This window comes from Salvelinus sp. IW2-2015, linkage group LG3 (genome assembly GCF_002910315.2).
Source record: "Salvelinus sp. IW2-2015 linkage group LG3, ASM291031v2, whole genome shotgun sequence".
Lineage (NCBI taxonomy): Eukaryota > Metazoa > Chordata > Actinopteri > Salmoniformes > Salmonidae > Salvelinus > Salvelinus sp. IW2-2015.
Window position 1 is genome coordinate 7,688,166 of NC_036840.1, and position 27,771 is coordinate 7,715,936.

The 27,771-nt window shown below is 47.3% G+C and overlaps 1 protein-coding gene across 1 annotated transcript; it reads right to left on the reverse strand.

The window, feature by feature from the left end:
• Positions 1–341: 341 nt before the first annotated feature.
• LOC111950049 (protein O-mannosyl-transferase TMTC1-like) lies at positions 342–21,783 on the reverse strand. Its single transcript, XM_023967392.2, has 13 exons — positions 21,778–21,783; positions 21,529–21,650; positions 14,484–14,651; positions 12,240–12,353; positions 8,924–9,067; positions 7,511–7,619; positions 6,963–7,065; positions 6,723–6,858; positions 6,490–6,634; positions 6,201–6,338; positions 2,991–3,113; positions 1,068–1,145; positions 342–921 (listed from the first exon to the last, which is right to left on the reverse strand). Exons 1-13 carry the CDS (start codon positions 21,781–21,783, stop codon positions 799–801), a joined length of 1,509 nt encoding a protein of 502 aa, XP_023823160.2. The 3' UTR covers positions 342–798.
• Positions 21,784–27,771: the final 5,988 nt, after the last annotated feature.

Here is a 27,771-nt window from a genome sequence, read left to right on the forward strand (position 1 = left end):
CTTCTCAGAGGCTCTGCCATAGCTTGAGGTTAAAAGCACATGTTGTCAATGTGTTCACGGAGCACACCGATACCTTGTCTTATAACAGGGCTTATGTATCCCAAGCTCAGGCTGAGGGGTTGCAGGGACCACATTTGAGTCAAGGCAAGCCCAACCCTAAGCACGGATATACAGTGACTTCAGCAAACTGTCCTTCATGTTGGCAAAATGCAATTTGTCTTCCAGCTAGAATGATATTGTTGGAGCATTTACAGTGAACATGACACCCAGTACATTTCAAAATCTCAACATGGGTTTACTTATGGTTTTGCTCATCAGCAGAGATGAGGGAAGTGATCACAGATTTAGTGACTAAAAACAGGATTTAACATGAAATTAAATACAAACACAAATCAAACTAAACAAAACATTTTCAAAAGCAGATCAGTTTGTTTGAAGCGTTTTCAGGCTGGGCGATGTGTGGAGCTCGCGGTACTGTCTTAAAGAGAGCTGATCCAGTCCGCTCCAATTTGAAGTGCTGCTGGCTGAATCTCCATCTCCACTCCTTAGGGTCCTCTCTCCATCTGCTTCCCCCAGAATGTGACTCCAATCACAGGCTTAACCAGCCTCATGCTCCCCTGGAAGCTCCATCACCCCCAGTCTGCTTCCATACCCTGCAACCCTGTCATGTTCACCATAATCTCACATCATCAACCAGGTAGGTTGACTTAAGAAGGTATTTTTTTAACCGTACTGTTGGGGCATCCAGGGTCCTTGGTCCCCAACTCATGCCCAGAATAGTGCTGTGTCTGGGTTAGTCTAGGCCCCGGTCAGCCTCCTCTCCAGCCGGTCCAGCTTGGCCAGGTTCTCCTTCAGCAGCTTGGAGCCAGGGGTTAGGATCAGGGCCCTCTGGTAGTACTGCCTGGCTGCTGCATAGTCTCCCTGCAGTGGATCAAATACAGACATTTATCAGCTCTCATCCTTTGCCATATATGCTTGATATGCAATTCCGGTATAATCAAAGACTTGATGACTTGTAAAATGGCTTTTGACGTATGCAAATTAACTCTACTGTGTAGTCGTAGTACCTTGATATGTTGAATTCCTCCCATGTTCATCCAAGCCTGCGATTGGTCAGGTTTTAGTTCCACTACCAGCTTGTAGCTCTGTAATGAAGACCACGCATACCTTAATATAAAGTAGTTACAACCAACGATCACTAGATGGCAGTAGGGTTCTTATGCTCGGACTATAAAGTGAATACGAAGGGAGAAAAGTTGACTTAGAAGATTACGGAAACTTTAAAATCGGCGCAACATGTTGTGTGTCTTTGAACACCAAACACCCTGAAACAATAGAATATGCAATCAAAATACCACAAGCAGACATTGGATCCGTTTCAACATTGTCAACCACCACACCCCAAAGCCCGCATGATCTCAATTGGCCCTGTTGTGCCTTTTCTTAGAAGGGGAACAACACCCGAACAAGAGCTGGAGCCCTGGCGCCCGGCCAAGACCCACTGAGAGAGACAGAACTGCAGAGTTTATCTCTAAAAGAAACCCTGAGAATAAACTGTTCAACATAGCAGGCCTTTGTTGACTTCCTGAACTGAAGAAAGACGGAGAGATGGAGGGAGAGAAAAGGGAGTGAGAGAGTGGAAAGGGAGAGAGAGACAGGGAGGGAGTGGAAAGACAGAGAGACTTGCTCTCTAAGTAAAGAGAGAGAGGGAAGAGAGACCTGCTGTATAAGCAGAGAGAGTTCAGCACGAGGACAAAACGAAAGAAAGACGGAGGGAAGAGAAAGAAGGTTATCTTAGGACACACACTCTCTCTTGTGAGAAGTGTGGTTGGGGGGAAATGGGCTTATTTGTTGATGCAGATAGTGGAGGAGATATGGTGTTATTTTAGTGACAGGGGGGGGAAAGATCAAGGCAGCGAAAGGCCTGGAACGCTGTTTGATGTGATTTTATTTGCAAACTTTGTATCTCTTCTCTCTCTCAAGTGTGTCCGCTTGAACAGGAGAAAAAAAGCGCCCGGCGCTTAGAAGATCCACAGGCGGAAACCCCTGCAGATAATATACTTCATGTAGGAGATGCAAATCGGGTTGTTTTTAAGGAATATACCTAAAAATATGTTATTTTCTTTATTCCTAGTAGCTTTCGGGGAGATTGGGATATATGAGCCAATTAGTGGTTTCGTTTTGTAAGGGGTAAAGTTTGAGGTTATAGGAAGTTCTAAAGTTATTCACAGAGGTGAAAGGAGAGAAAAGAAAATACAAGAGAAAAGTAGATAATGAGGGCGAGAGAGGGGTTATGACGGTGAGGAGAGAGAGAGGGGTAATGCCATTGAGGGAGAGAGAGAGAGGGGTAATGACGGTGAGGGGAAGAGAGAGGGGTAATGATCTAGGGAGAGAGAAGAGGGTTTGGTGAGAGGGAGAGAGAGAGGGGTAATGACAGTGAGGAGGGAGAGAGAGGAGGGGTAATGACAGTGAGGAGGGAGAGAGAGAGGGTAATGACAGTGAGGAGGAGAGAGAGAGAGGGTAATGACAGTGAGGAGGGAGAGAGGAGAGGGGTAATGACGTGAGGAGAGAGAGAGAGAGAGGGGTAATGACAGTGAGAGGAGAGAGAGAGAGGGGTAATGACAGTGAGGAGAGAGAGAGAGAGAGGGTAATGACAGTGAGGAGGGAGAGAGAGAGGGTAATGACAGTGAGGAGGGAGAGAGAGAGGGGAATGACAGTGAGGAGGGAGAGAGGGTATGATGGTGAGGACGGGAGAGAAGAGGGTGTAATGTTGAGGAAGGAGAGAGAGGAGAGCGTCAAGCAGGAGACAAAGTTAATTAGGTTGGAGAGGTTGAAACATTAGTGCATGAGGAGAGAGGGAGTCTGAGGAGAGAGAGAGCAGATGGAGAAAAGTATGCAGAGTAATGAGGGGTGTGTGTGTGTGTGTGTGTGTGTGTGTGTGTGTGTGTGTGTGTTGTGTGTTGTGTGTGTGTGTGTGGAGCCTCCTGTACCTCGAAGGCTCTGTCCAGCTGGTTCATCTCTCTGAGCTGGTTGCCCTTGGAGAAGTGAAGCTCTGCCCTGACAGACATGTCTAAGGGGTTTTGCAGTAGTGCCTTGTCTAGAGCATCCAGAGCCTGAAGGAAGAGGAGAGAATTAGTACACATATACAGAGGTTACCACACACACACACGTGCATACACACACACACACGCATCCACACTGGGATCCTGATGGTGTGTGGAGACAGTTTCAGAGTGTTCTCATGAGTAAAGCTCACCACGACATTACTTCTGTTTCTCGACTGTATCACCAGTGTTACACTAGGTACACACCCTTCCATGGTTAGGGATAGACTTCCATGGTTAGGATAGGACTTCCATGGTTAGGGATAGACTTCCATGTTCACGGGATAGACTTCCATGGTTAGGGATAGACTTCATGGCTAGGGATAGACTTTCCATGGCTAGGGATAGACTTCCATGGTTAGGGATAGACTTCCATGGTTAGGGAGAGACTTCCATGGCTAGGTAGATCCATGGCTAGGGATAGACTTCCATGGCTTAGGGATAGACTTCCATGGTTAGGGATAGACTTCCATGTTAGGGATAGACTTCCATGGTTAGGGATAGACTTCCATTAGGCTAGGGAATAGACTTCCATGGCTAGGGATAGACTTCCATGGTAGGGATAGACTTCCATGGTTAGGGATAGACTTCCATGGTTAGGGATAGACTTCCATGGCTAGAGATTAGACTTCCATGGCTAGGGATAGACTTCCATGGTTAGGGATAGACTTCCATGGTTAGGGATAGACTTCCATGGCTAGGGATAGACTTCCATGGCTAGGGATAGACTTCCATGGCTAGCGGATAGACTTCCATGGTTAGGGATAGACTTCCATGGTAGGGATAGAACTTCCATGGTTAGGGATAGACTTCCGTGGTTAGGGATAGACTTCCGATGGTTAGGGATAGACTTCCCGTGGTTAGGGATAGACTTCCATGACTAGGGATAGACTTCCATGACTAGGGATAGACTTCCATGGCTAGGGATGACAGTGAGGACTTGTGAAGAGCAGAATGTAATTTTAACCTAAAAGCCCCAGCAGCCTTGCCTTGACCCCAAGTCAGAGCAGGTCCACTGAGGCCATGGTCCAGTGAGTCCCAGGAGCCGGGCCACGGAGCTGGAAACACAAACGTCTGAGGCTTTTTGGTAAAACACCTTGCTAAATCCTCATTGGAAATGCACCATGACATATCAGAGAGAGACAGACTCGTCATTCACTGGCTGATGAGCAGAGAAAAGGTCGTCAGAGAGAGATAAAAAATAAAAAATAAAAAAAGAGAGTGAGGCTGATTATAGTGGTAGACAGTGTTCTGTGGAGAGAGAGAGAGAGAGAGCGAGAGCGAGAGCTGAGAGATTTGAAGGGGACAGAAAAGAACTAGGAAGAGAGAGGTGGGAATTCAATGTAATTTACTTTTGCCTCTGGGAGAGAGAAGTCTCATCCTTGAGATAACATAAATATCATCAGTTCCCTTTGACAGAAAGAGAGAAAGAAAAAAAGCATGTATAAAACCCCCATTAAGGGGATATGGAGATCGTGTAGCTAACACAACTGGAAGCGTAGCAGTATCCCTGGTGAGTTAGTATGTAGACACTAGACAGAAACACACTAAGACTATCCAAAGGGAGGATGGTGTAATATTCACTCTGTCTTCTGTCTGAGAGACTTAGAGAAAATAAACGTCCTCTAGCCCTACTGATTGCACTGGAATCGTCTCGATCTACTAAATGTCGCGCTTGGTTCATAGAACCATGGCTACGCGAGTAACCTCCGATCTCCGATAAATGCGGTCGTGACAAACAGAGCGCTTTCTTTTTTTTCGTCCTACAAGTTCGGCTCTAACTTTTGACCGGTCGGAGCTATTAGCTATTATGACCCCATCACCGAAAGCCGTGACTCTCAGCAATATGGACGTACCTGCCGTTTCCCTCTACGGCGCTCACAAGCTGCGCAGGACATGTTGGAACGGACTGACACACGGATTTGAAAGCAATGCAGATCTTTCTCAACAATTTCAGTGACTACATACCATAAATCCTTTAGATCGAAAGGTGGCCTCCCTGATTTGACATATCTTAGTGTGTTACTATGTTTATTGAGATAATGGCAGTAAGGCCAAGTTCAACATTTTCATCAAATAATATATATATTTTAGTTTTGTTGATGATACTACCAGGTGTCCTAAAATAGAGAATCAAATAGCTTGATGGACTATGTTATTACTGTCCTAAACAAATGATATGTGTTAGGCCCAGGAGGCTGGTGGCACCTTAATGGGGGAGGACGGCTCGTGGTAATGACTGGAGTGGAATTAGTAGAATGGTATCAAATACATCAAACGTGTTTGAGGCCATTCCATTCGCTCCGTTCCAGCCATTATTATGAGCCGTCCTCCCATCAGCAGCCTCCACTGGTGTTAGGGTAGTTCATATAATAGAGAAAATGCATAGAAAAATTGGTGTTCTGAATAAAAAAGCGATTGGCAATATTTTTATACCCAAGCGGTCCCCAGAGGGGGAAAAAAGGCCTTATCTTGCCGGTCCCTGGCACAAAAAAAGGCCGGTCCCTGCCGGTCCCTGGCACAAAAAAGTTTGCTGCTCTAGTCAGCCCCCTACACCACCTCTGTTATTTTAGGAAGGAAGTACTATTTTTAGCAGCGAGGCTAAATCTCAAATAGCACCCAATTCCGTATAAGTAGTGCACTACACAGGGATAAGGGTGCCATTTGAGACACAGAGATTACATCCATTCTGTTAGAGTGTCTACAGATGAGCCCCCAGAGACGGAGGGATGGAATGAGGGATGGAACCAGGGACGGCGGTGGAGGAGGAGGAGAATGTAATCAGGATGGAGAGATGAAGTAAAGGATGAACGATCAGTGTGAACAGAAGGGGATGGGATCCTGTGAGACTCGGAGGAGACATCTAGATGTGATGGGTTTCCATAGCAACCACTGTTTCCGCGGCGATCACCGTTGCTGACCCTGAGGGGATAAGGATTGTTCTGTTTTTCTTGACTGTCTCGGTCCTTCGCCCATCCCCCATCCCTATTCTTCTTACTCTTCTTACTCTTTCCCGTTCTTTCCCGTTACTCTTTTCCGCTCTTTCCCGTTCTTTCTTTCAAAGGCAGACACCACAGACCCAAACAACACACTCACCTCTGTGTTGTTGCCTCGTTTGCTGTAGATGGCAGACAGTAGGCGGTAACACTCGATGCAGCTCCCCTGCTTCGATATGATGCCCAGAGTCATCTTCTCTGCCTCTTTAGAGCGGCCTGCCATGGCTAACACTTGTGCCTGTATAGGGAGAGAGAGAGAGGGAGGAAGGGAGAGGGCAATTCAGGGCCAGACATCTGTTTGTGCTGTCCTGGTATGACTGCAGCATGTGGCGCGTACATGCCTGCATGTGTGTGTGCCTGCGTCTGTGTGTGTGTGTGTTGTGCCTCACCAGAGCCAGCCAGATATCGGTGCTATCTGGCTGTAGCGTAGCCGCCTCGCGGTACACCTGCAGAGCCTCCTCATAGCGTCCTGTGTTGTAGTACAGCGCCCCTAGTGGCGTCAGGATGTCCACCTTCCTCGTCACCTGCAGGGCCCTGGGGTCAAAGGTCAGATAGTGTTGCTCTCGTTTTGACTTGTGAATCTCTGCCATATTACCAAATTGGTTGTCACCTCTTAACTCACTTTTTGTACCAAGACTCCGCCTCCTTGTTCTCACTGGAGGAGCGAAGGAGGCGGCCCAAGTTTACCATGGCGACGTAGTGCGCCGGCTTGAGACGCACGGCATGCTGGTAGTGGGCTGCCGCCAGAGCGCCTTCTCCTAATGAGAGACAGAGAGTGAGAGAAAGAGAGGTGTGAGTAAGCAAAAACTTTATTTGCAGACAGATCAACACTCTCCTCTCCRACCAACCCGACAGAACTCACCGGTATCGACCAGAAACACTCCGTAGTTATTATGCAGGTCCGAGCTGTCCGGGCAGCTCTCTATGCCTTGAAGATAAACGTCATTGGCCTCCGCAAACCGCTTCTATAATAAAAAGAATACGAGATCAATAAAATAGTTATATTGAATTATTGAGTATGAGCTGATGTCATGTGTGAAATTGTGGCTACGCTGAGATAAGGTTAGAGAGAGCCTGTGGTAATAGAAGGTTAGGGAGTCAGTGAGTGTGTTTAATTGAACAAGCCAAAATAATGGCGCAGAGACTGGAGTTCCCGGCAGCAAGATTAATGATCTACAGCGAATTTTAATTGAATTCTGAATCCATGGAAAGGGGGATATAGCAGAACTCACATTGCCTAACATGCTCTTACAAAAGTGTGTGTGTGAGAGAATGTGTGTATTTTTGTGTGTGTGTGCAACCAGTGCATAGATTGAGACATCACTGGAATGGCGTGTGTATTACCTGCAAAGCGTGTGTGTGTGTGTGTGTGTGTGTGTGTGTGTGTGCGTGCATGTACGTGTGTGTTACCTGCTCTGCATAAAGTGATGCTAGACTGGAGTAGGCGTCAGCGAAGTGTGGACCGAACCGAATGGAGTCTCTCAACAGAGCCTCTGCCTCTTCCATCTTCCCTTGGGACCTGAAATAACATCATCATCGTCAACATCATCGTGTGGCTATGTTGTGTCCGTTTTCTGCTGACACACACACACCCCCGCTGTGTATCCATACAGGAGATGACCTGGAAACGGTGCCAGGTCCAGCAGGAGTAATGGGACTCCATGTTGCGTCTGTAAGGCTGAGGCTGTATGTTCACAAGGTCGTAATTGAAAATATAGACCTGATGGATCTTGTAGCGCAATAATGAAGTTAATTTGTTTCAACATTAGAGATAGCCACGCTAGCAGAAATGTGGCTGTGTGTGTGTGTGTGTGTGTGTGTGTGTGTGTGTGGTGTGGTGTGGTGTGTGTGTGTGTGTGTGTGTGTGTGTGTGTGTGTGTGTGTGTGTGTGGTGTGTGTGTGTGTGTGTGTGTGTGTGCTGCAAACACTTTACACTCCCATCAATGTTGATGTTGATGGATCTGTAGCGCAATAATGGAGATAATTTGTGTTGCCATTACTGCCATGTTTCTCCATTAGAGCTAGCCAGGCAAGCAGGAATGCTGCTGTGTGTGTACTACAAATACCTTACACGCCCATCAATGACAATGAAGTAGGTGGGGGCTATAATGCAGACAGTAAACAAACAGAGACAGAATACTCCCACTGTCCCGACTAACGCCAAGTCTGCTGCGCTGGTGTGTCTGTGTGTGTGTGTGTGTGTTGTGTGTGTGTGTGTATGAAATGTTTTTGTTGTTCTAACAAGCCCCCCCTAAGCCTTCCTCTTTGTGTCAACCCAGTGATTTCATGAGTGCTCTGTTTATTCTGTGTTAAACAAATGTTTTTCCAATCAGCCTCCTGCCAGAGTGACAGGGATGAGTAGAGCAGAGTAGTGTTGATGATGTGAACACACACACACACACACACACCACACACACACACACCACACACACACAACACACACACACACACACACCACAACACACACACACACACACACACACACACACACACACACACACAACACACACACACACACAGCCCTAATGAGCAACAAGCCGAACAGCTCGCCACCACGTGTCTAAACTATTACCCCTCAGCACTATGACTGTGTGAGAAAGAACAGACACAGCATTCTGCTAATGTAAGCCATTTATCCTCAGGTAGGGCACTGTGTGTCCCTCGTTATGTGAGCTGCAGGGACAGTGTGTGTACGAATGAATGGGGTGCGAGCCTTGTGCCGAGACCTTGAGTGCACGCACAATTGTGTGTGTGTGCGCGCGCGCATGTCGTGTGTCCATGCATGTGTGTGCATATGTATGCAGGTGTGTGTGTACATCCTACTTGAGCAGGTTTCCCAGGTTGAACAGGGCTCTGTTGTGCTGGGGGTTGGTGTCCAGGGCGGTCCTGTAGTAGTGCTCGGCATCCTCTGGGTGGCGTGTCAGAGTACCCAGGTTGTTCATAGCACTGGCATGGCGAGGGTACAACCTGGAGAGGTTAGGGGAGGGGGAAGGGAGGAAGAAAGGAGAAGAGCAGGAAAGTAGTTCAYGGAGAGGAGAAGGGGGAAAAAAACTCTTCAAGTTCCAATCTGGAAGAAAACATTCTTCCTTCATCACATTTTGTGATGACCGCAAATGGTTGAAAAGGTGCCTGATTCGTCTGGTCAGGAAGCAATTTAGCACTTTTGGGGACATGTGACCCTTCTCATGTATCCTTACATGACCCCATAGCGCTACAAGAAGACAACATGACCCCCATGATACCGTCATTAGAATAAGTGGTTGTTATCCTGATAACGGTTATCGTACACAAAATGGCTTCTGTAAATCAATCACTCTAGAGCTCCTGAATAAGGCATGAAACGGACCTTATATAGGACATTGAGTGCTTTAAGAAAGGATCGAGTCAAAGGTGGCATGTAATTGCAACCCATTTGTATTATTAGTGGCATAACTATGAGACACACCCATCACAACCCCGGGGGCAAGAGGTGAAACAACGCCACGACAACCGTGTCCATTTCCATGGCAACTCAGTCTCCTTTCCATTGGCTAATGAGTCACAGTTTATGTCGCCTTTCAGTGTGACACTGCCTAGAAAGGAAGCAGTGTGGACTTAGTGGCACGCACACTGCCGTGAGCACACTATTGATCCCCGCACACACCATCCCCGAATCTAATGTCTTAGCAGGGGACCAGAACACGAAACCTGAAAAACAAACGAATAAAACAACCTCGAAAGAATGCAACAAAACCCACAACTCCAGGGTATAACAACACAGACTCTCTCTCTTATCACATTTTAGCCCAAATGAAAAACAAGAAAAATGACCTACGAAAATAATTGAAAAGTGGAAGTAAAGTGCCTGGGGGTTAAAGTTTGTCAGTGTCTGAAAAAGAGCACCCTATTCCAGAAGTACTTGAAGAAATGAGGAGATGGTAATGTCATTGGCCAATGAATGTGTAATGTAAAGTATAATGCCTCGCCCAGCAGACTGTAGACCAATCGCGTTCACGTTGTCATGCTGCGTCACGCAGTTGCTGAGTTAAGCGTCACACAATCCCTTCTACCTATGTAATGTCACGATATCAAAGCTATATGGTATTAAAGAGAACAAGTTCATTATTTCACATTTTGGTAATATTTGTAATGTTGTGTTTCTCGTTCACGTAATTCATGCACATTTTTGAGCTAGGGCAAAATTGACTCCCACTTGACCACTTGTCCAGAATGACCCAGAATGCCCAGTGCGGCCCATTGACAACATACAAGCAACATATACAATGACCGTTAATAAGAATCGAATGGAGTTTACCATCTCCTCATTTCTTAAAGTATTTCTGCCTATTCCCTATACAGTACACTACCTTTGACAGAACCGATGGGAACTGGTCGAAGGTAGTGGACTATATAGAGAAAAGAGTATCATTTCAGAGCAGCCTCTGTGTAGAGAGTCATGTGGTTTGCAGTGGGATAAAAGCAGCGAAGGGTTCTGGACAGGATTATAACAGCACACCTGCAGGATCCTGTGGCTGTATGTAGATACAGGCAGGAGAAGGCATTAGAGGGGAACAGGAAAAGAGCGAGAGGGAGAAAGAGAGGGAGGGGGGAGCACACTTCTGCTAGTCTGTCTTTAACTACATGGAGGGATGAAACAGAGATAGGAAAAGGGGAAGGGGGGGGAGTGGATGAAATGATGGGGTATTCGGAGGATGGAGAGATGGATGGATAGGGGGATGAGGAATATAGAAGCGGGGGAATGGAACTGATGGAGGTCTGAGATATGGATCCCTATACACACACACACACACTCTAGCTAAGCCGGCTCACGGAGCATCCTTCAGTGAGCATCTACATCTCTGCCAGGGGGAATAGAAAGGTAAAAAGAACAAACTGCAGAAAGAGAAAAGAATGATCCCACTGGACCTAAACCCTTCTGTCCAAATAAGTCAAACTGGCTCTAGCTAGCCCCTGGCACACTGGAAGAGAGGAGAGAGGAGGGGAGAGAAGCGAGAGGAGGGGGGAAGGGAGGAGGTGGGAAGGGAAGGGAGGAAGGGAGGAGAGAGAGACTCAGATACAGCAGTAGACATACACAGCATGATTTCCTTGCTCCTGTCAGTCAAATACTGATGACTGAGACAAACAAACTCTCTCTCACACACCCGCACAACTACACAGACAAAATGACAGAGCACTGAAAGGATCATCAGTTATGACTCAAGAAGAATGGAGGGTGGTAGTGGGGAGGGAAGAGAGGGGGACGAGAAAAAGGGAAAGCTGGTCTGGGGGGTAAATATATAGCCCTCTGGGCCAGGGCCAGTGACAGGCAGAACAAATGGATCCCCTCTTTCATTAGGTACAGCGCTGTGTGTTTGTGTCTCACTGAGATGAATGGGGTGCAAGCATCGAGCTGAGACAAGGCCATTACATGCTTGAGAATATGCAATCTAGTGTGTGTCTGTGTGTGCAAGCAAGAGAGCGTGTGTGCGTGCGCGCCTTTATGCATTCATGTGCAGCAAACAGAGTTCCTCCTGATTTAATGAAAGAGTGTTTTGTAATTAATTGAGGGGGCGGARCATCAACCTACGATAACCAATAATGTGTCTCCTACTTAAATGAATGAATTCTATTTAGGCCTGGAGGTACAGTCTAGACATTATAGGGACGACATGCCATATTAAGAAAGATGTCCTCCCTTTGTCCTGGAGCAAGGGCGAAGAACTGTTCTCCGTTGAGACCTACCTGACCGTTTCATGACCGCTTGCTGATTGAGGTTTGGAGCCGAGATTCCAATGGGGTTTCTTCGCGTTTCTCAGTTGGTTTTCTTACCTCGAACGTAATTTTGACTGTAGCTTGAAAACTTTCAGGCCCTGGAGTGGGTGAGGTCACCTGAGGTTCCAAACACGCCCTGAGAGCCTAGACTGTGGTTTTGTCAGAATGACCGTATCCCTGAACGTTGAAAGCTGATAGTGTTYTTGCGGTTGAGGAATGACTGTGGTTTGGCGGGACTGTGTCCAATTGACATGGTGATCAGGATGAAACACCTAAACTCCCTCTTATTCCTGTAGTTTTACTTTCTTGGACACTGAGATTGACTTTAGAGCAGATTTGTAGTGGCGTAAACAGCAAAAGCTCTGTCATTATGGACACTATAACTGACCTGAGAGCAGTTTTGTAGTGGTGGATGGCCTCTTGGTGGCGCCCTCTGTCTTTCAGGAAGTTGGCATAGTTGTAGTGAACCTTGGCGTTGTGAGGCAACGTCTGGATGCCAGACCTGTAGAGAGAGAGAGAGGATGAGGGGGAAAGTAGGAGAGGCAGTGAAACAGATGAACATAACACACCCACACCAAACCAAACCACACCCACACCAAACCACACCCCCAAGACAACTCTCGTTTGGCTTCAGTCGTGGCCGCGAGCATTCTTAATGAGCAATCTTCAAAACAAGGCCAAGCCAGGAAGTGCAGTCGCCTTTTACTGCATGCGTTTGTCTCAAGTTCTATAAGTTATTGATGGTCTTTGCATTGTCATCAACTGCAATTCGACTGGGGGCACTGAATTTGCTCGTCCTGGTCCATTGCGGATTGATACTACAGTTTAATGAAAAGCTTAGGCTACAGTAACGAGTGATAGTTTTAAAAAAATAATTAAATCCTGTTATTTTCCCTCAATATGTTTGGCGTGTTGACAGTCATCATTGTTGTAATTGGCTTCAACGAGCCTACATGTGTCTTTCCTCATCGCACTTCTCCTAAAATAAAAAATAATAGGCTCCTGTAAATTGTATATGTGTGGGGCATGTTCTCAAGAAGCAAAATATAGCCTAGGCCTACGGTTGATACTGCATTATAGGACTAAATCATTTAAATATGTTTGGAGAAGCGAGTCTTTGGTAACTGAATGAGAGGTGCTGTTTGGAGATGGGGATGGATACCTGAACAAGTGAAATTAAGAATGCAAGTAAGATTTGTTTATGTTTTAAGATGTGAGGTATATTTTTCACTCAAGGCACTCTGACGAATAGACCATTTTAACACCTTATATGGATAGGCTAGGATAAAGGCAAGGATAAAAAAGACAATGCATTGCCATTGAACCAGCATTCGTTAGTAGCCTAGGCCTAAGGTAAGGGTAGCCTATGAAAGGCTTGGTCTTTAATCGTATAAACCAAAAAAAAGCAATCCGTTTTTTAAAACAACAACAATATTTCTACATTGGATGGGGTCAGAAGCATGAAATCATAAATCGCTTCTCTTGTTCCATGGCACTGTTTGCACATGTAGGCCTAAATGTCTTCACGCATAACATTTGCACGTCTATACAAAATACTATTATTGTATCCTATTTGCAAGGCAGATTCTCAACAACAACAAAAATCTGCCGTTGACTTGGCATTATAGGACTGAATAGTTTGAAGGAGCGTGTCTTTTGTTATCGGACGAGGGCCGCTCTTTGAAAATGGAGATGAATAGCCTACTCGAACAAGTTCAATGAATTATGCAGGTATGTGAATTATGAATAATAAAAAGCACGAGGGCTAAAACCTCTCAAATATTTCAAAGCACTCTCAGTAGACCATTTATAACCCCTTTAAATCATAGGCTATTTGGCTAATGGCCAGGATAAAAATACACACCTTTGAGATGCTGCTAAACCAGCCTTCATTAAGAGGAGGGTGGTTTTGGAGGGAAACCAATCATTTCTAACTACGAGATTCACCGGCACAAAAGGTACTGTGTCGTGGCTGGATAGGCTGCTCTTCCGCTCTCCAAATCCAACTGCGTCACTGTTAAGACCTGCTTTTGGTGGGTCTTAAAACCTCCCTTCAGCGCTGCATGAAATTGTCACTATTGCGCTTGTTTTTAAGGACACACCTCAAATATTACCCTTCTCCCTCCCACTTCAGCGCAAGCTAGCTGATGTTAGACAAGTAAATTGCCTAGATCCCAGAATGAGAGATGGAGGGATGGAGGGATGAAATGAGGTGTCTTAGTAGCCTGTCCTGTTAGCGAGGCAGACAGAAAGAGGAATGGACAGATAAACAGCATGCGGCCGAGTCTGGGAGAGAGATAACGTCTGCTGAGGACATAGACTGTAGATGGGGTCAGGGGGCGTGCATCCGTGTGTGTGTGTGTGTGTGTGTGCGCGATTAGCATGTAATCTGACCTTGCCATGTTCTAATAAACAGCTTTATATTCACACCCATTAATCCGGCTTGTAAAACAACATGGAAAGGAGAGAGTGTGGAAGGAAGGAGAGAGGAAGGGTAAATAGTGGGAGAGAGGAAGAGAAAATGTGCGTGGTAAGAGCAAGCCTCTCTAATGTGCTACTGGTGATAACTCAAGCCATTACATTAAATCAGGGCCTGACACACACACACACACACACACACCATACCACTGACCTGAAGAGGGCCTCCCGGGACAGCCAGATGTCGTTCTGCTGAACGGTCTTCCAGGAGAAGAGCAGGAGGAGCAGCAGRGTGGAGACGGTCAGCGCCGTGGTGCCCCAGCGACCCACCACAGAACACAACCTCCCCAGACCATGGGCCACCAGGATACAGTAACCCATACTGGGGGAGGAGGGAGTGAAGGGGAGAGAGAGGGAGAGGGGAGTGAAGAAAGATGGGGATAAAAGGTCAGAGAGAAGAAGGGGGGTGAAGATGAGGTAGAGAGGAGTGGGGGAAGGAGACAGGATGGGGGGGAAGGGGAGAAGTTAGAGAAAGGTATGTGAGTGAGGAAGGGAGGCAGGGAAAGAGAGGGGAGTTTGTAAAAGTAAAGAGGGGGAAGGGAGAGATGAAAGAGGAAGGAGAAGAGGGGAGCCGAAATGAGGGGGGATGGGAAGAGAGGAAGAGAGATGTCTTTCAATTCTCTCCCACTCAATCATCTCCAGTCCAGTGCTGCAGAGTAGTACATACATGAATAAGACTTTCTATTCATCCTGCTCTCAAAGACATTCACTACTCTGAGACCAATGTGCTTCTCTAGAGTTTTCCCTGGACAGGATTCGTTAAGAAAACGACACAATAAAATGATACATTAGGAAAACGCCCCTTTCTAGAACAGGAAGCTCTCATTGGCCGCTCATACACTTCCTGTTTATGGTTAAGACGTCCCTGGTCGCCGTGTCCTGACCGTTTGAGCTAAACATAGCGTGATGAGCCGCTCCCTTAGGTGGTGGAGTCTGATGGCTTTAACAGCACGTCCACACACATATGATGCATGTACACATGCACACACCAGTGAATGTGCACACACACAGACACACACAGAAAAGCAGGCCAATGGACACACAAACACTACACACAAACCCTGTGCATGTACACACACCCAAGAAAATGACGTGCTGTTCAGTTATCCAGAGTTCAAGAAGTCCTAGAAGTCTAMCCAAGAATCCCCCCTCTCCAATCCCACAGTACCCTGTTTTTCCACAGGAAATATAACATGTCTGCTTCCTTACAATCCCCAACCTCCCCAAACACACACACCTAAGACTGAACAAACCACATCTCCCACCCCAATGCTCTTATACACATCTAGATGTGTATAAGAGACAGGTGTGTGTGTGTGTGTGTGTGTGTGTGTGTGTGTGTACACACGTGTATTAGCACAGGGCAAACAGGGCTCTCTCATTCCTTCCACACCATTGCAGTTTCCACTACAAACCCAGACAGAAGGAAGGAAAGTGGGTGGACAAAATAAAACCAGGACAAAATAAAACAGAGGAAAATCAGCGTAAGAGAGAGAGAGACAGAATGTGAGAACAGGTTGAAAAAAGAAAGGAGGCAGAAAATACGGCGTTAAAAGTACGGATGTGACAGAACGAGACGGCGACAGACAGACAGAGGAGAAGAGCGAGAGAGGAGCCAAAGAGTGTGATTGAAACCGAGGGAGAATAAATGGGAGAGAGCTAGCAGCCAGCTATTTAAAGTCTGTCTGCTGATTTACAGTATCCTCCTGAGTGTGTGTGTCAGACAGAGAGAGAGAGAGAAAGGGAGACAGAGAGAGAAGAAAGAGCAACCAGACAGCCCCGGCAACCATCAGTCCTGCTTTAGACATTCTGCTGTCAGAGCTAACGGCCTAGCCAGTGCTAATATTTACCCTGGCGCACGGCACACCCCTCCCCCCAATCAGAGTCCTGGGTGGGTGGACAGGGATGAATGCCAGCCTAAGTGGGGACCTTGATATCACACGCTGGAATTCACTGAGCTGAAAACTATCCTCATTACAGGGGTCTGGCTGATAATACACACCGGGGATATGGACACACACACACACGTGCTTGCATGCAGGCACACACACTGCACAACTCCCCTCTGAGTACTGTGTGTGTGTGTGTGTGTTGTGCATTGTGCGTGAGTAAGCATAATAAGCCTTGAGGCCTGTGTGAAACAAAGCATGTGACATATGAGAGAAGTGCAGTCTCTCAGAATGACACAGTGAATTCCAGCGTGTGATATCAAGGTCCCCACTTAGTGTGTGTGTGTGTGTGTGTGTGTGTGTGTGTGTGTGTGTGTGAGAGAGAGAGAGAGAGAGCAGGCACTGTGACGTTGATCTCAGACAGCAGACCGTAAAGTGAGTGAATCAGCATAACCATGAATGAGATTACCCTGCGCTAATTGTCCTCTCTCTGAAAAGCACCGCCAATGGATTCAGCTGGAACGCCCGCGCCTCTGTCAGTTGTATAGCCCTGCCAGACACAAAACACACACACCAAGCCTGCCTGCCATGATAACGTCCCAGCGTTCCCTCTTGCTCTGTCGTGGAGTAAAATGGTTGTGTGATTGCAGGCAGCGGAAAGCTCTCAAAAAAACACACGGAGCAGAACTCTGTTTCCCCGGAGACGCCTTCGTACGCTTGGGCCTTCATTAAAAAGTTCTGCTCGCGCGTTCGCCAGAAAGTCAGACAAAAGGAAGGTACGCAGCATCGGAGAAAATCAATTAACAACACACAGAATGCTAACTGAGAACCTGGCAAATGTTTAATTTGAAAAGCAAACAAAGCTTTTCTCTGCAGGCGCGGCAAAGTGGAAAGGGATAGTAGAAATGTCCTGTTACACAAGATTCCAATCTCTTCCAATACATTCTCATACACCCACACACATCCACATTGTCTCTCTAGCCGCAATCACAAATCACACATCTCTCTCTCTCATGCAAACAGTCACACACACTCAAACGCTAGCTCACATAATTGCAATCGCTCACTGTCTCACACACACACACACACAATCCCGATCCCCTTTTGCATTTGCATCTCTGATACCTCAGGCTGGGGTGGAATTCATTTAGCGGCCCGAGTGTCGAGCTGTGAGTGGGCGATATTAAACCCTGGGATGGGGAACCTGTCTGCATGGAAATCACTACTAATCCTGCGCTCAGCTACGCAGATGACTCAGGGAGTATAAGTGAAAGTCCCCTGCAGACCCGAGCAAGGAAAGATTAGCAGAATTAATAGTTAGAAGGATGGAGAGAGGGAGGGAGGGGGGAATTAGAACAATTTGAGTTAGGCTGCGATAGGAAAAGGAAGGAAGGGGTTAGGAGGAGGTTAAACAGGGATATAGAGCAGGAGAAAACCTATTGTATGAGCATAAACCTCCCTAAAGCAACCATGTCCAATAAAGARTACATTTAGATGGAAGTGAAAACCCTGTGCCCAGCCATGTGTCTGGACTACTTTTAGGTAACAGGCAGAGGCAGAGGTGAGGGGTCTCTCTTTAGCACCGTCTCATGTTCCCTTCACTTTAAATCAATCCCAGCATGCCCTCTGCCTCGTTGACWAGTATTCCACTGCGCTGGTTAGTTACACCGAGGCTGTAATAACACACATACTGTACTGTACAGTACATATACCTGCCTGAGACGATACAACACATACATTTTGGAAAACAGTTGCATGTTTCCTGTTTGATCAACTCCCCCCACAGTACAGGAGGAGGAGGTCCATTCCCTTACTCCTCCTATCACAGCAGGAGGAGGAGGTCCATTCCCGTACTCCTCCTATCACAGCAATGGGAACTGCTTTTGAGGGGGATCATTTACATATTTGAGAAGCATCTGTTGACACTTTATTCTGTCATTATGCATGCAGGAGGTTAAGTGAGTGGAGAAAGATGAAGAGAGCGGATTTTACACAGCCCCCCCCCCCTCCCACGGCTTTCTCCAGCTATACACTCTAAACTCTCAACCTGCAGGAGTGAATGTGTGTGTCTGTGTCGCGCGGACATGCATGTGTGTTTAAAGGCAGAGAGCCCCAAGGCCCATCTGAGCCTGATCAGGCTCCAGGCCCTACGCCATGGTAATCTTACACGCACACATGCGCACACACACAGACACACCACCACACAACACACACACATACATACACACACAGGGACCGGATTACAAAAGAGATGGGGTAGGCCGTGAGTCAGGAAAATGGAAGTCGAGCGAGAGAGAGAAAGAGAAGAAGAGAAGAGAACATTGACAGACAAAAATAATTAGATTTTCTTATAAGATATCAGCACCGGGAAAAATAAATAGAAACATATTATCTGGACGCCCTTGAAACACTGAAGGAGAGAACAGACAGTCCTTAGAGTGATGCAAGGTAGCGGGAGAAGAACAGACAGATGGAGAAGAGAAACAGACAATGGAGAGAGCAGAGAGTAAAGAAGAACAGACAGATTGTCACGCCCTGGCCTTAGTATTATTTGTTTCTTTATTATTTTAGTTAGTCAGGGTGACATGGGGTATGTGTGTGTTTGGTGATTATTATGTTATAGGGTGTTTTTTTGTTGTAGTGTATGGGTTTGTGTTGATGTATGTGTCTAGGTATGTCTATGGTTGATGTAGGTTTTAGGAAAGTCTATGGTTGCCTGATTTGGTCTCAATCAGAGACAGCTGGTTATTGTTGTTCTCTGATTGGGAGCCATATTAAGTAGCCATAGGCTTTAGTGTTTGTGGTAAGTGTCTATGTTGAACGTAAGTAGCTTGTGTGTGCACTTCGTTTGTAGCTTCACGGTTGTTTGTATAGTTTGTATAAGTGTTTCGTTTCGTGTTCATCTTCGTCGTTCTAATAAAAGAAGATGTATTCATATCCCGCTGCGCCTTGGTCCGTCTCTCCTACACACGATCTACACAGATTGAAACAGACAGATGGGAAGAGACAACAGATGAGGAGAACAGACAGATGGAGAGAGCAGAAAAGTAAAGGAAGAGAACAGACAGATGGAGAGAGAACAGACAGATGGAGAGAGACGAACAGGATGCGAGAAGAAAACAGACAGATGGGAGAGAACGAGACAGATGGAGAGAGAACAGACAGATGGAAGAGAACAGACAATGGAGAGACAGAAAGTAAGAGAGAAACAGGACAGAGATGAGAGAACAACAGATGGAGAGAGAACAGACAGATGGAAGAGAGCAGAAAGTAAAGGAGAGAAACAGAAAGTAAACGGAGAGAACAGACAGATGGAGAGAGAACAGACAGATGGAGAGAGCAAGAGAAAGTAAAGGAGAGAACAGACAGAGGAGACAGAACAGAGAGAGTAAAGGAGAGAACAGACAGATGCGAGAGACAGAGAGATAAAGGAGAGAACAGACAGATGGAGAGAGCAGAAAGTAAAGAAGAGACAGACAGATGAGAGAGCAGAGAGAGTAAAGAGAGAACAGACAGATGGAGAGAGAGAAAGAGTAAAAGGAGAGAGAACAGACAGATGAGAGAGAAAAACAGATGGAGAGAGAACAGACAGATGGAGAGAGCAGAGAAAGTGAAAGGAGAGAACAGACAGATGGAGAGAGCAGAAAGTAAAGAGAGAACAACAGATGGAGAGAGAAGAGAGTAAAGGAAGAACAGACAGATGAGAGAGCAGAGAGAGTAAAGGAGAAACAGACAGATGGAGAGAGCAGAGAGTGAAGAAAGAGAACAAGACAGATGGAGAGAGAACAGAAGATGGAGAGAACAGACAGATGGAAGAGAGCAGAAAGTAAAGGAGAGAACAACAGATGGAGAGAGAACAGACAAATGGAGAGAGCAGAAAGTAAAGAAGAGAACAGACAGATGGAGACAGAACAGACAGATGGAGAGAGACAGACAGATGGAGAGAGCAGAAAGTAAAGAGAGAACATAACAGATGGAGAGAGCAGAAAAGTAAAGGAGAGAACAGACAGATGGAGAGAGACAGACAGATGGAGAGAGCAGAGAAAGTAAAGGAGAGAACAGACAGATGGAGAGAACAGAGAAGTAAAGGAAGAACAGACAGATGGAGAGAGCAGAGAAGTAAAGGAGAGAACAGACAGATGAGAAGAGCAGAGAAATAAAAAGGAGAGAACAGACAGATGGAGAGAGCAGAGAGAGTAAAGGAGAGAACAGACAGATGGAGAGAGCAGAGAGAGTAAAGAGAGAAACAGACAGATGGAGAGAGCAGAAAGTAAAGAGAGAACAGACAGATGGAGAGCAGAAAGTAAAGAGAGAACAGACAGATGGAGAGAGCAGAGAGAGTAAAGGAGAGAACAGACAGATGGAGAGAGCAGAGAGAGTAAAGAGAGAACAGACAGATGGAGAGAGCAGAAAGTAAAGGAGAGAACAGACAGATGGAAGAGCAGAAAGTAAAGAGAGAACGACAGATGGAGAGAGCAGAGAGAGTAAAGGAGAGAACAGAAGAGGAAGAAGCAAAAGTAAAGAGAACAGACGATGAGAGAGCAGAAAGAGTAAAGAGAGAACAGACAGATGGAGAGAGCAGAAAGAGTAAAGAGAACAGACAGATGGAGAGAGCAGAAAGAGTAAAGACGAGAGACGAGAGAGCCGTAAAGGAAAGAGGAGGAGAGAGAGAGCACTTCATAGAATCCACTGCAAGACGTACCAGAGGGCCCTTACTAAGTGGTGAAGCACAGCAGAAAGAAATCAACCTGGTGTGTGTGTGTGTGTGTGTGTGTGTGTGTGGTGTGTGTGTCTGTGTGTGTGTGTGCTGATGAGCTCTCCATATGTTCTATCACTCACTCGGACACACTCTTGTAAACCTCCGCATAGATAAAACACACTAGGCTGTCCCCAACAAAGAAATATATTGGGGCGACCGAGATCGTCTGTTCTTGGTTGACTTTTTTTTTTAAGTGTATTGTTTAATAAATCAACTACAGTAGATGTAGGATAAAATGAAGACACCAAATGACTAAAAAGAGAAGCCAGAGATAATATGCCTAAACAGAAGGAAAAAAAAACTGGTCCTCCGCTGCTCACTGTTTCTGGCCTTTGCAAACAATCGACAGCTGAATAAATGGGGTCAGCCCTAAAACACACACAAATGCAGTAAGGGCAACCAAGCTAGTCTACACACTACTGCACACAGGAGAATACACCAGCTATCTAATTAAAACTCCTAACCCAGAGAGGTTTAGAGGTGGGAAAACACACACGACACAACACATTACCTACAATAACCACACACACACACACACACACACAACCCACCTGGGCATGTAGAGGACCCTCTCTGCCACCACGAAGCCCACTCTGAAGAAGAGGTTACTGGCTGGGATGAAGGGACAGACCAGGAACAACACCCCCAGCAACACCTCCCTATTCTCCAACCTCTACAGAGAGACAGAGAGAAGGGGGGGGGGCGAGGGAAAGAGAGAGGGAGAGAAAGTGTGAGAGGTTAGCACATCCATAGGAAAACCAGAGCCTAAAATTCCCACGTTGAATCATTTCGCCTGTTGCCTTCATGTTGTATGCAGTAGCACACATACTGTCCAGTGTTTGAATACATGACGTGCATGTAAGCATGCCCACTTCAAACAGCAGTGGAAATAGATCAATGACATATTCATTATACATGTCGCACTTAGTTACTGAGCATATCTGACTGAMGCTCTGAAATATCGAAGCCCGARGCCGATTGAGTAGATCATTAAAAACAGTTCACTCATTTTAAATCTACTCTGCGTCGAACCGATTCATTTTTAATAAGAGTGAAAAATCCCCCTGTATTTGTCCATTCTGAACATAGCCGGCGTAGTTATCAGAACAAACAGAAGCTAATTGGTCTAATGACTGTGCTCTCAGTAATGGCGTTGATTCCCTCGTTAAATTACAGTTACAAAGCCGCGGCGTCTTAATTAAGCCGCCGGTCCAATCCACGCCTCATTCTCTTGTCAACCACCTAATCACACCGCGGGACATACAGCATGCGAACATAGATAGGATCACACACTAGTCAACTACAGACACACACAGACTGGGGGCTAGATATTATGCCATAGATAGGATCACACAGTAATTAACACATGCACACACACTCTCCCCCATTCAACCGTGCTGCTCTAAGCAGTGTGATCCCATACAGTAGGCAGTGGAGTGGACCAGTGAATGGATGGGGGAGGGTGGGTTGTTGACAGTCTCTCTCTATGTGCCATTGGTTCCCTGTATGTCATTCTAACACAGCCCCTTCAGGGGACTCTCTCTCTCTCCCTCGTCTGTCCTTTTCTCTCTATCCTCCACTCTAAGTCATCTAACCCTACTCCTCCTCCTCCTCCTCTTCTTCTTCTTCTTCGTTCTATTCTCCCTGTCCGTCTTAACTCTGCTGTAGAAGAGAGCAATGTCTCAACTGCTTCTCCGTTACTATGGTGACGGCAGCAGGCGCCTGTACAACGTCTGTCACAATTTGTCAGGCGGCGACACAGCTGCTTTAACCTTGCAGACCTTTCTCCCTCCATCCTCCTCCTCCTCTCTATCATCTGTTCATCTCTTCTCGCTCTTCCGCCCTGTCAATCTCTCCATCTCTTCAGCACTCATCTCCTCAGTTCTCTACTCAACTCTTTCCTTTCCATTCTAAATGTCCTCTAGTTTCCTGTCAGTCTACTCCTCCTCTCCTCTTTCCTTTCCACCATCCCTCCTTTCCTCTCTCCTCCTCTCTCAGCCCCTGGTGTAGAGGAATATTCTGTGCTACAGCCCAGTGCTCCAGATGACTATAGTGGGTGGTCAGCAGCAGGGCATCCCTCCCAGATCAGACCCCTCTAGTTCTGGACTCACAACCGTTAGTCCATCCCAGTAGAACCCTTCAGAACTGGCCGACTGACATATGTCCCAGTCCACACACACACTCACCAGCCCTGCCAGGCCAACAGATGGCTAGGTAATACACACACACARACACACACACACACAGACACACACACATGCATGCGAGTACATGTGCACGCACACACGATGCAATCGCCATCACACTACTCTATCCCATCTGGACAAGAGGAATACCTATGTAAGAATGCTGTTCATTGACTACAGCTCAGCATTCAACACCATAGTACCCTCTCCTGTACTCCGTTCAGCCACGACTGCGTGGCCATGCACGCCTCCAACTCAATCATCAAGTTTGCAGACGACATTACAGTGGTAGGCTTGATAACCAACAARGACGAGACAGCCTACAGGGAGGAGGTGAGAATAAAAGAGATGATCGTGGACTTCAGGAAACAGCAGAGGGAGCACCCCCCTATCCACGTCAACAGGACAGCAGTGGAGAAGGTGGAAAGTTTTAAGTTCATCGGTGTACATATCACCGACAAACTGAAATGGTCCACGCACTCAGACAGTGTGGTGGAGAAGGCGCAACAGCGCCTCTTCAACCTCAGGAGGCTGAAAAAAATGTGCCTTGTCTCCCCGAAAACACTCACTAACTTTTACAGGTGCACAATTGAGAGCATCCTGTCGGGCTGTATCACCGCCTGGTACGGCAACTGCACCGCCCACACCCAGAGGGTGGTGCGGTCTGTACAACGCATCACCGGGGGCAAACTACCTGCCCTCCAGGACACCTACAGCACCCGATGTCACAGGAAGGCCAAAAAGATCATCAAGGACAACAATCACCCGAGCCACTACCTGTTCACCCCGCTWRCATCCAGAAGGTGAGGTCAGTATATGTGCWTCAAAGCTGGGACWGAGAGATTGAAAAACAGCTTCTATCTCAAGGCCATCAGATTGCTAAACAGCCATCACTAGCACAGAGCCGCGGCTACCTACCTACAGACTTGATATCATTGGCCACTTTAATACATGGAACACTAGTCACTTTAATAATGTTTACATATCTCGCATTACTCATCTCATGTGTATATACTGTATCCTTCACTTCCTATTCTTTACTARCTATTGGATCTTAGCCGCTCTGTCACTGCTCATCCATATATCTCATACTGAAATATTCTCATCCCATTCCTTTACTAGATTTTGTGTATTATGTTTTTTTTTGTGGAATTGTTGATATTACCTGTTAGATATTGCTGCACTGTCGGATCTAGAAGCACAAGAATTTCACTAACCTCGCAATAACATCTGCTAACCATGTGTATGTGACCAATAAAATTTTATTTGACACACACACACACCTCACAAAATGGGATCCAACCATCATTTTGAACAGTAAATAGAGCAATAAACCAACAACACACTCCCTGTAAGGTGTTTTCTTTCCCTGCCCACCCGTACTTGTTCTCTCAGGATTCCCTGCCTCTTCACGTACTTGTTCCTCACAGGCTTTCCCTGCCTCTCACGATACTTGTTCTCTACGGCTTTCCCTGCCCTGTCACGTACTTGTTCTTCAGGCTTTCCTGCCTCTCACGTACTTGCACTCTCAGGCTTTCCCTGCCCATCACATACTTGTTCGCTCTCAGGCTTTCTCCCTGCCCTCTCACATACTTGTTCCTCTCAGGCTTTCCCTGCCCACTCACAGTACGTTGTTCTCCTCAGGGCTTTCCCTGCCCTCTCACTACTTGTTCCTCTCAGGCTTTTCCTGCCACTCCATCTTGTTCTCTCAGGCTTTCCCAGCCTCTCACTACTTGTTCTCTCAGGCTTTCCCTGCCTCATCGTACTTGTTCCTCTCAGGCTTCCCTGCCCTCTCACGTACTTGTTCTCTCAGGCTTTCCCTGCCCACTCACATATACTTGTTCCTCTCAGGCTTTCCCTGCCTCTCAATACTTGGTTCGTCTTTCGCCTTTCCTCCTGCCCTCTCACGTACTTGTTCCTCTCAGGCTTTCCTGCCCTCTCACCATACTTGTTTCCTCTCAGGCTTTTCCCCTGCCCACTCACAGTACTTGTTCCTCTCCAGGCTTTCCTGCCTCCTCACATACTATAGTTCCTCTCAGGCTTTCCCTGCCTCTCACGTACTTGACACTCTCAGTCTTTCCCTGCCTCTCACGTACTTTGACATCTCAAGGCTTTCCTGCCTCTCACGTATTTGTTCCTCTCAGGCTTCCCGCCTCTCACGTACTTGACACTCTCAGGCTTTCCCTGCCCTCTCAGTACTTGACTCTCTCAGGCTTTCCCTGCCTCTCACGATTTGTTCCTCTCAGGCTTTCCCTCGCCTCTCACGTACTTGCACTCCAGGCTTTCCCTGCCCTCTCCGTACTTGAACTCTCAGGCTTTCCTGCCTCTCACGTACTTTGCCTCTCAGGCTTTCCCTCCCTCTCACGTACTTGTTTCATCTCAGTCTTTCCCTGCGCTTCACGTACTTGACCTCAGTTTCGCCTCCCTCTCACGTACTTGACCTCTCAGGCTTTCCCTGCCCTCTCACGTACTTGTTCCGTCTCAGGCTTTCCTGCCCTCTCATGTACTTGTTCCTCTCAGGCTTTCCTGCCCTCTCACTACTTGTTCCTCTCAGCTTTCCCTGCCCTCTCAGTACTTGTTCCTCTCAGGTTTCCCTGCCCTCTCACAGTACTTGTTCCTCTCAGCTTTCCCTGCCTCTCAGTACTTGTTCCTCTCAGGCTTTCCCCTGCCCTCTCACGTACTTGTTCCTCTCAGGCTTTCCCCTGCCCTCTCCACGTACTTGTTCCTCTCAGGCTTTCCCTGCCTGTCACATACTTGTTCCTCTCAGGCTTTCCTGCCCTCTCACGTACTTGTTCCTCTCAGGCTTCCCTGCCCCTCTCACGTACTTGTTCCCTCTCAGCTTTCCCTGCGCTCTCCGTAACTTGAACACTCTCAGGCTTTCCCTGCCCTCTCACGTACTTGTTCCTCTCAGGCTTTCCCTGCCCTCCTCACGTACTTGTTCCTCTCAGGCTTTCCTGGCCTCTCACGTACTTGACATCTCAGGCTTTCCTGCCCTCTCACGTACTTGTTCCTCTCAGGCTTTCCCTGCCCTCTCAACGTATTTGTTTCCTCTCAGGCTTTCCTCGCCCTCTTCACGTACTTGTTCCTCTCAGGCTTTCCCTGCCCCTCTCACGTACTTGTTCCTTCCGGCTTTCCCTGCCCTCTCACGTACTTGTTTCCTCTCAGGCTTTCCTCGCGCCCCCCCCCTTCACCGTACTTGTTCCTCTCAGTTTTTCCGCTTCCCACTCACACTGTCACTTGTTCCTACTACAGGCCTTTCCCTGCCCTCTCACGTACTTGTTCCTCCAGGCTTTCCTGCCCTCTCACATACCTGACCTCCTCAGGCTTTCCTCCCTCTCCACGTACTTGTCCTCTCAGGCTTTCCCTGCCCTCTCACTACTTGCCTCTCAGGCTTTCCCTGCCCCTCCACGTATTTGTTCCTCTCAGGCTTTTCCCTGCACTCACACGTACTTGACACTCTCAGGCTTTCCCTGCCCTCTCACGTACTGTGTTCCTCTCAGGCTTTCCCTCCCTCTCACGTACTTGTTCCTCTCAGGCTTTCCCTGCCTCCACGTACTTGACACTCTCAGGCTTTCCCTGCCCTCTTCACGTACATGTGTTCCTCTCAGGCTTTCCCTGCCCTCTCACGTATTGTTCCTCTCAGGCTTTCCCTGCCCTCTCACGTACTTGTTCCTCTCAGGCTTTCCCTGCCACTCATGTACTTGTTCCTCTCAGTCTTCCCTGCCCTCTCACGTACTTGACACTCTCAGGCTTTCCCTGCCCTCTCACGTATTGACACTCTCAGGCTTTCCTGCCTCTCACGTACTTGACCTCTCAGGCTTTCCCTGCCCTCTCACGTACTTGTTCCTCTCAGGCTTCCTGCCCCTTCCTACTTGTTCTCCAGTTCCTGCCTCACATATTTGTTCCTCTCAGGCTTTCCCTGCCCTCTCATGTACTTGTTCCTCTCAGCTTTCCCTGCCCTCACACGTACTTGTTCTCTCAGGCTTTCCCTGCCCTCTCACGTACTTGTTCTCTAGGCTTTCCCTGCCCTCTCACGTACTTGTTCCTCTCAGTTTTCCCTTCCCCTCACTACTTGTTCCTCTCAGGCTTTCCCTGCCCTCTCACGTACTTGTTTCCTCCAGGCTTTCCCTGCCCTCTCACGTACTTGACACTCTCAGGCTTTCCTGCCCTCTCACGTACTTGTTCCTCTCAGGCTTTCCCTGCCCTCTCCACGTACTTGTTTCCTCTCAGGCTTTCCCTTCCCTCTCACGTACTTGTTCCTCTCAGGCTTTCCCTGCCTCTCACATACTTGTTCCTCTCAGGCTTTCCCCTGCCCTCTCACATACTTGACATTTTCAGGCTTTCACTGCCCTCTACGTACTTGACACTTTCAGGCTTTCCCTGCCTCTCACGTACTTGACCTCTCAGGCTTTCCCTGCCCTCTCACGTACTTGTTCCTCTCAGGCTTTCCCTGCCCTGATCAGTACTTGTTCCTCTCAGGCTTTCTGCCCTCTCACGTACTTGTTCCTCTCAGGCTTTCCCTGCCCTCTCAACGTCTTGTTCCTCTCAGGCTTTCCCTGCCCATATCAATACTTGTTCCTCTCAGCTTCCCTCGCCCTCTCACGTACT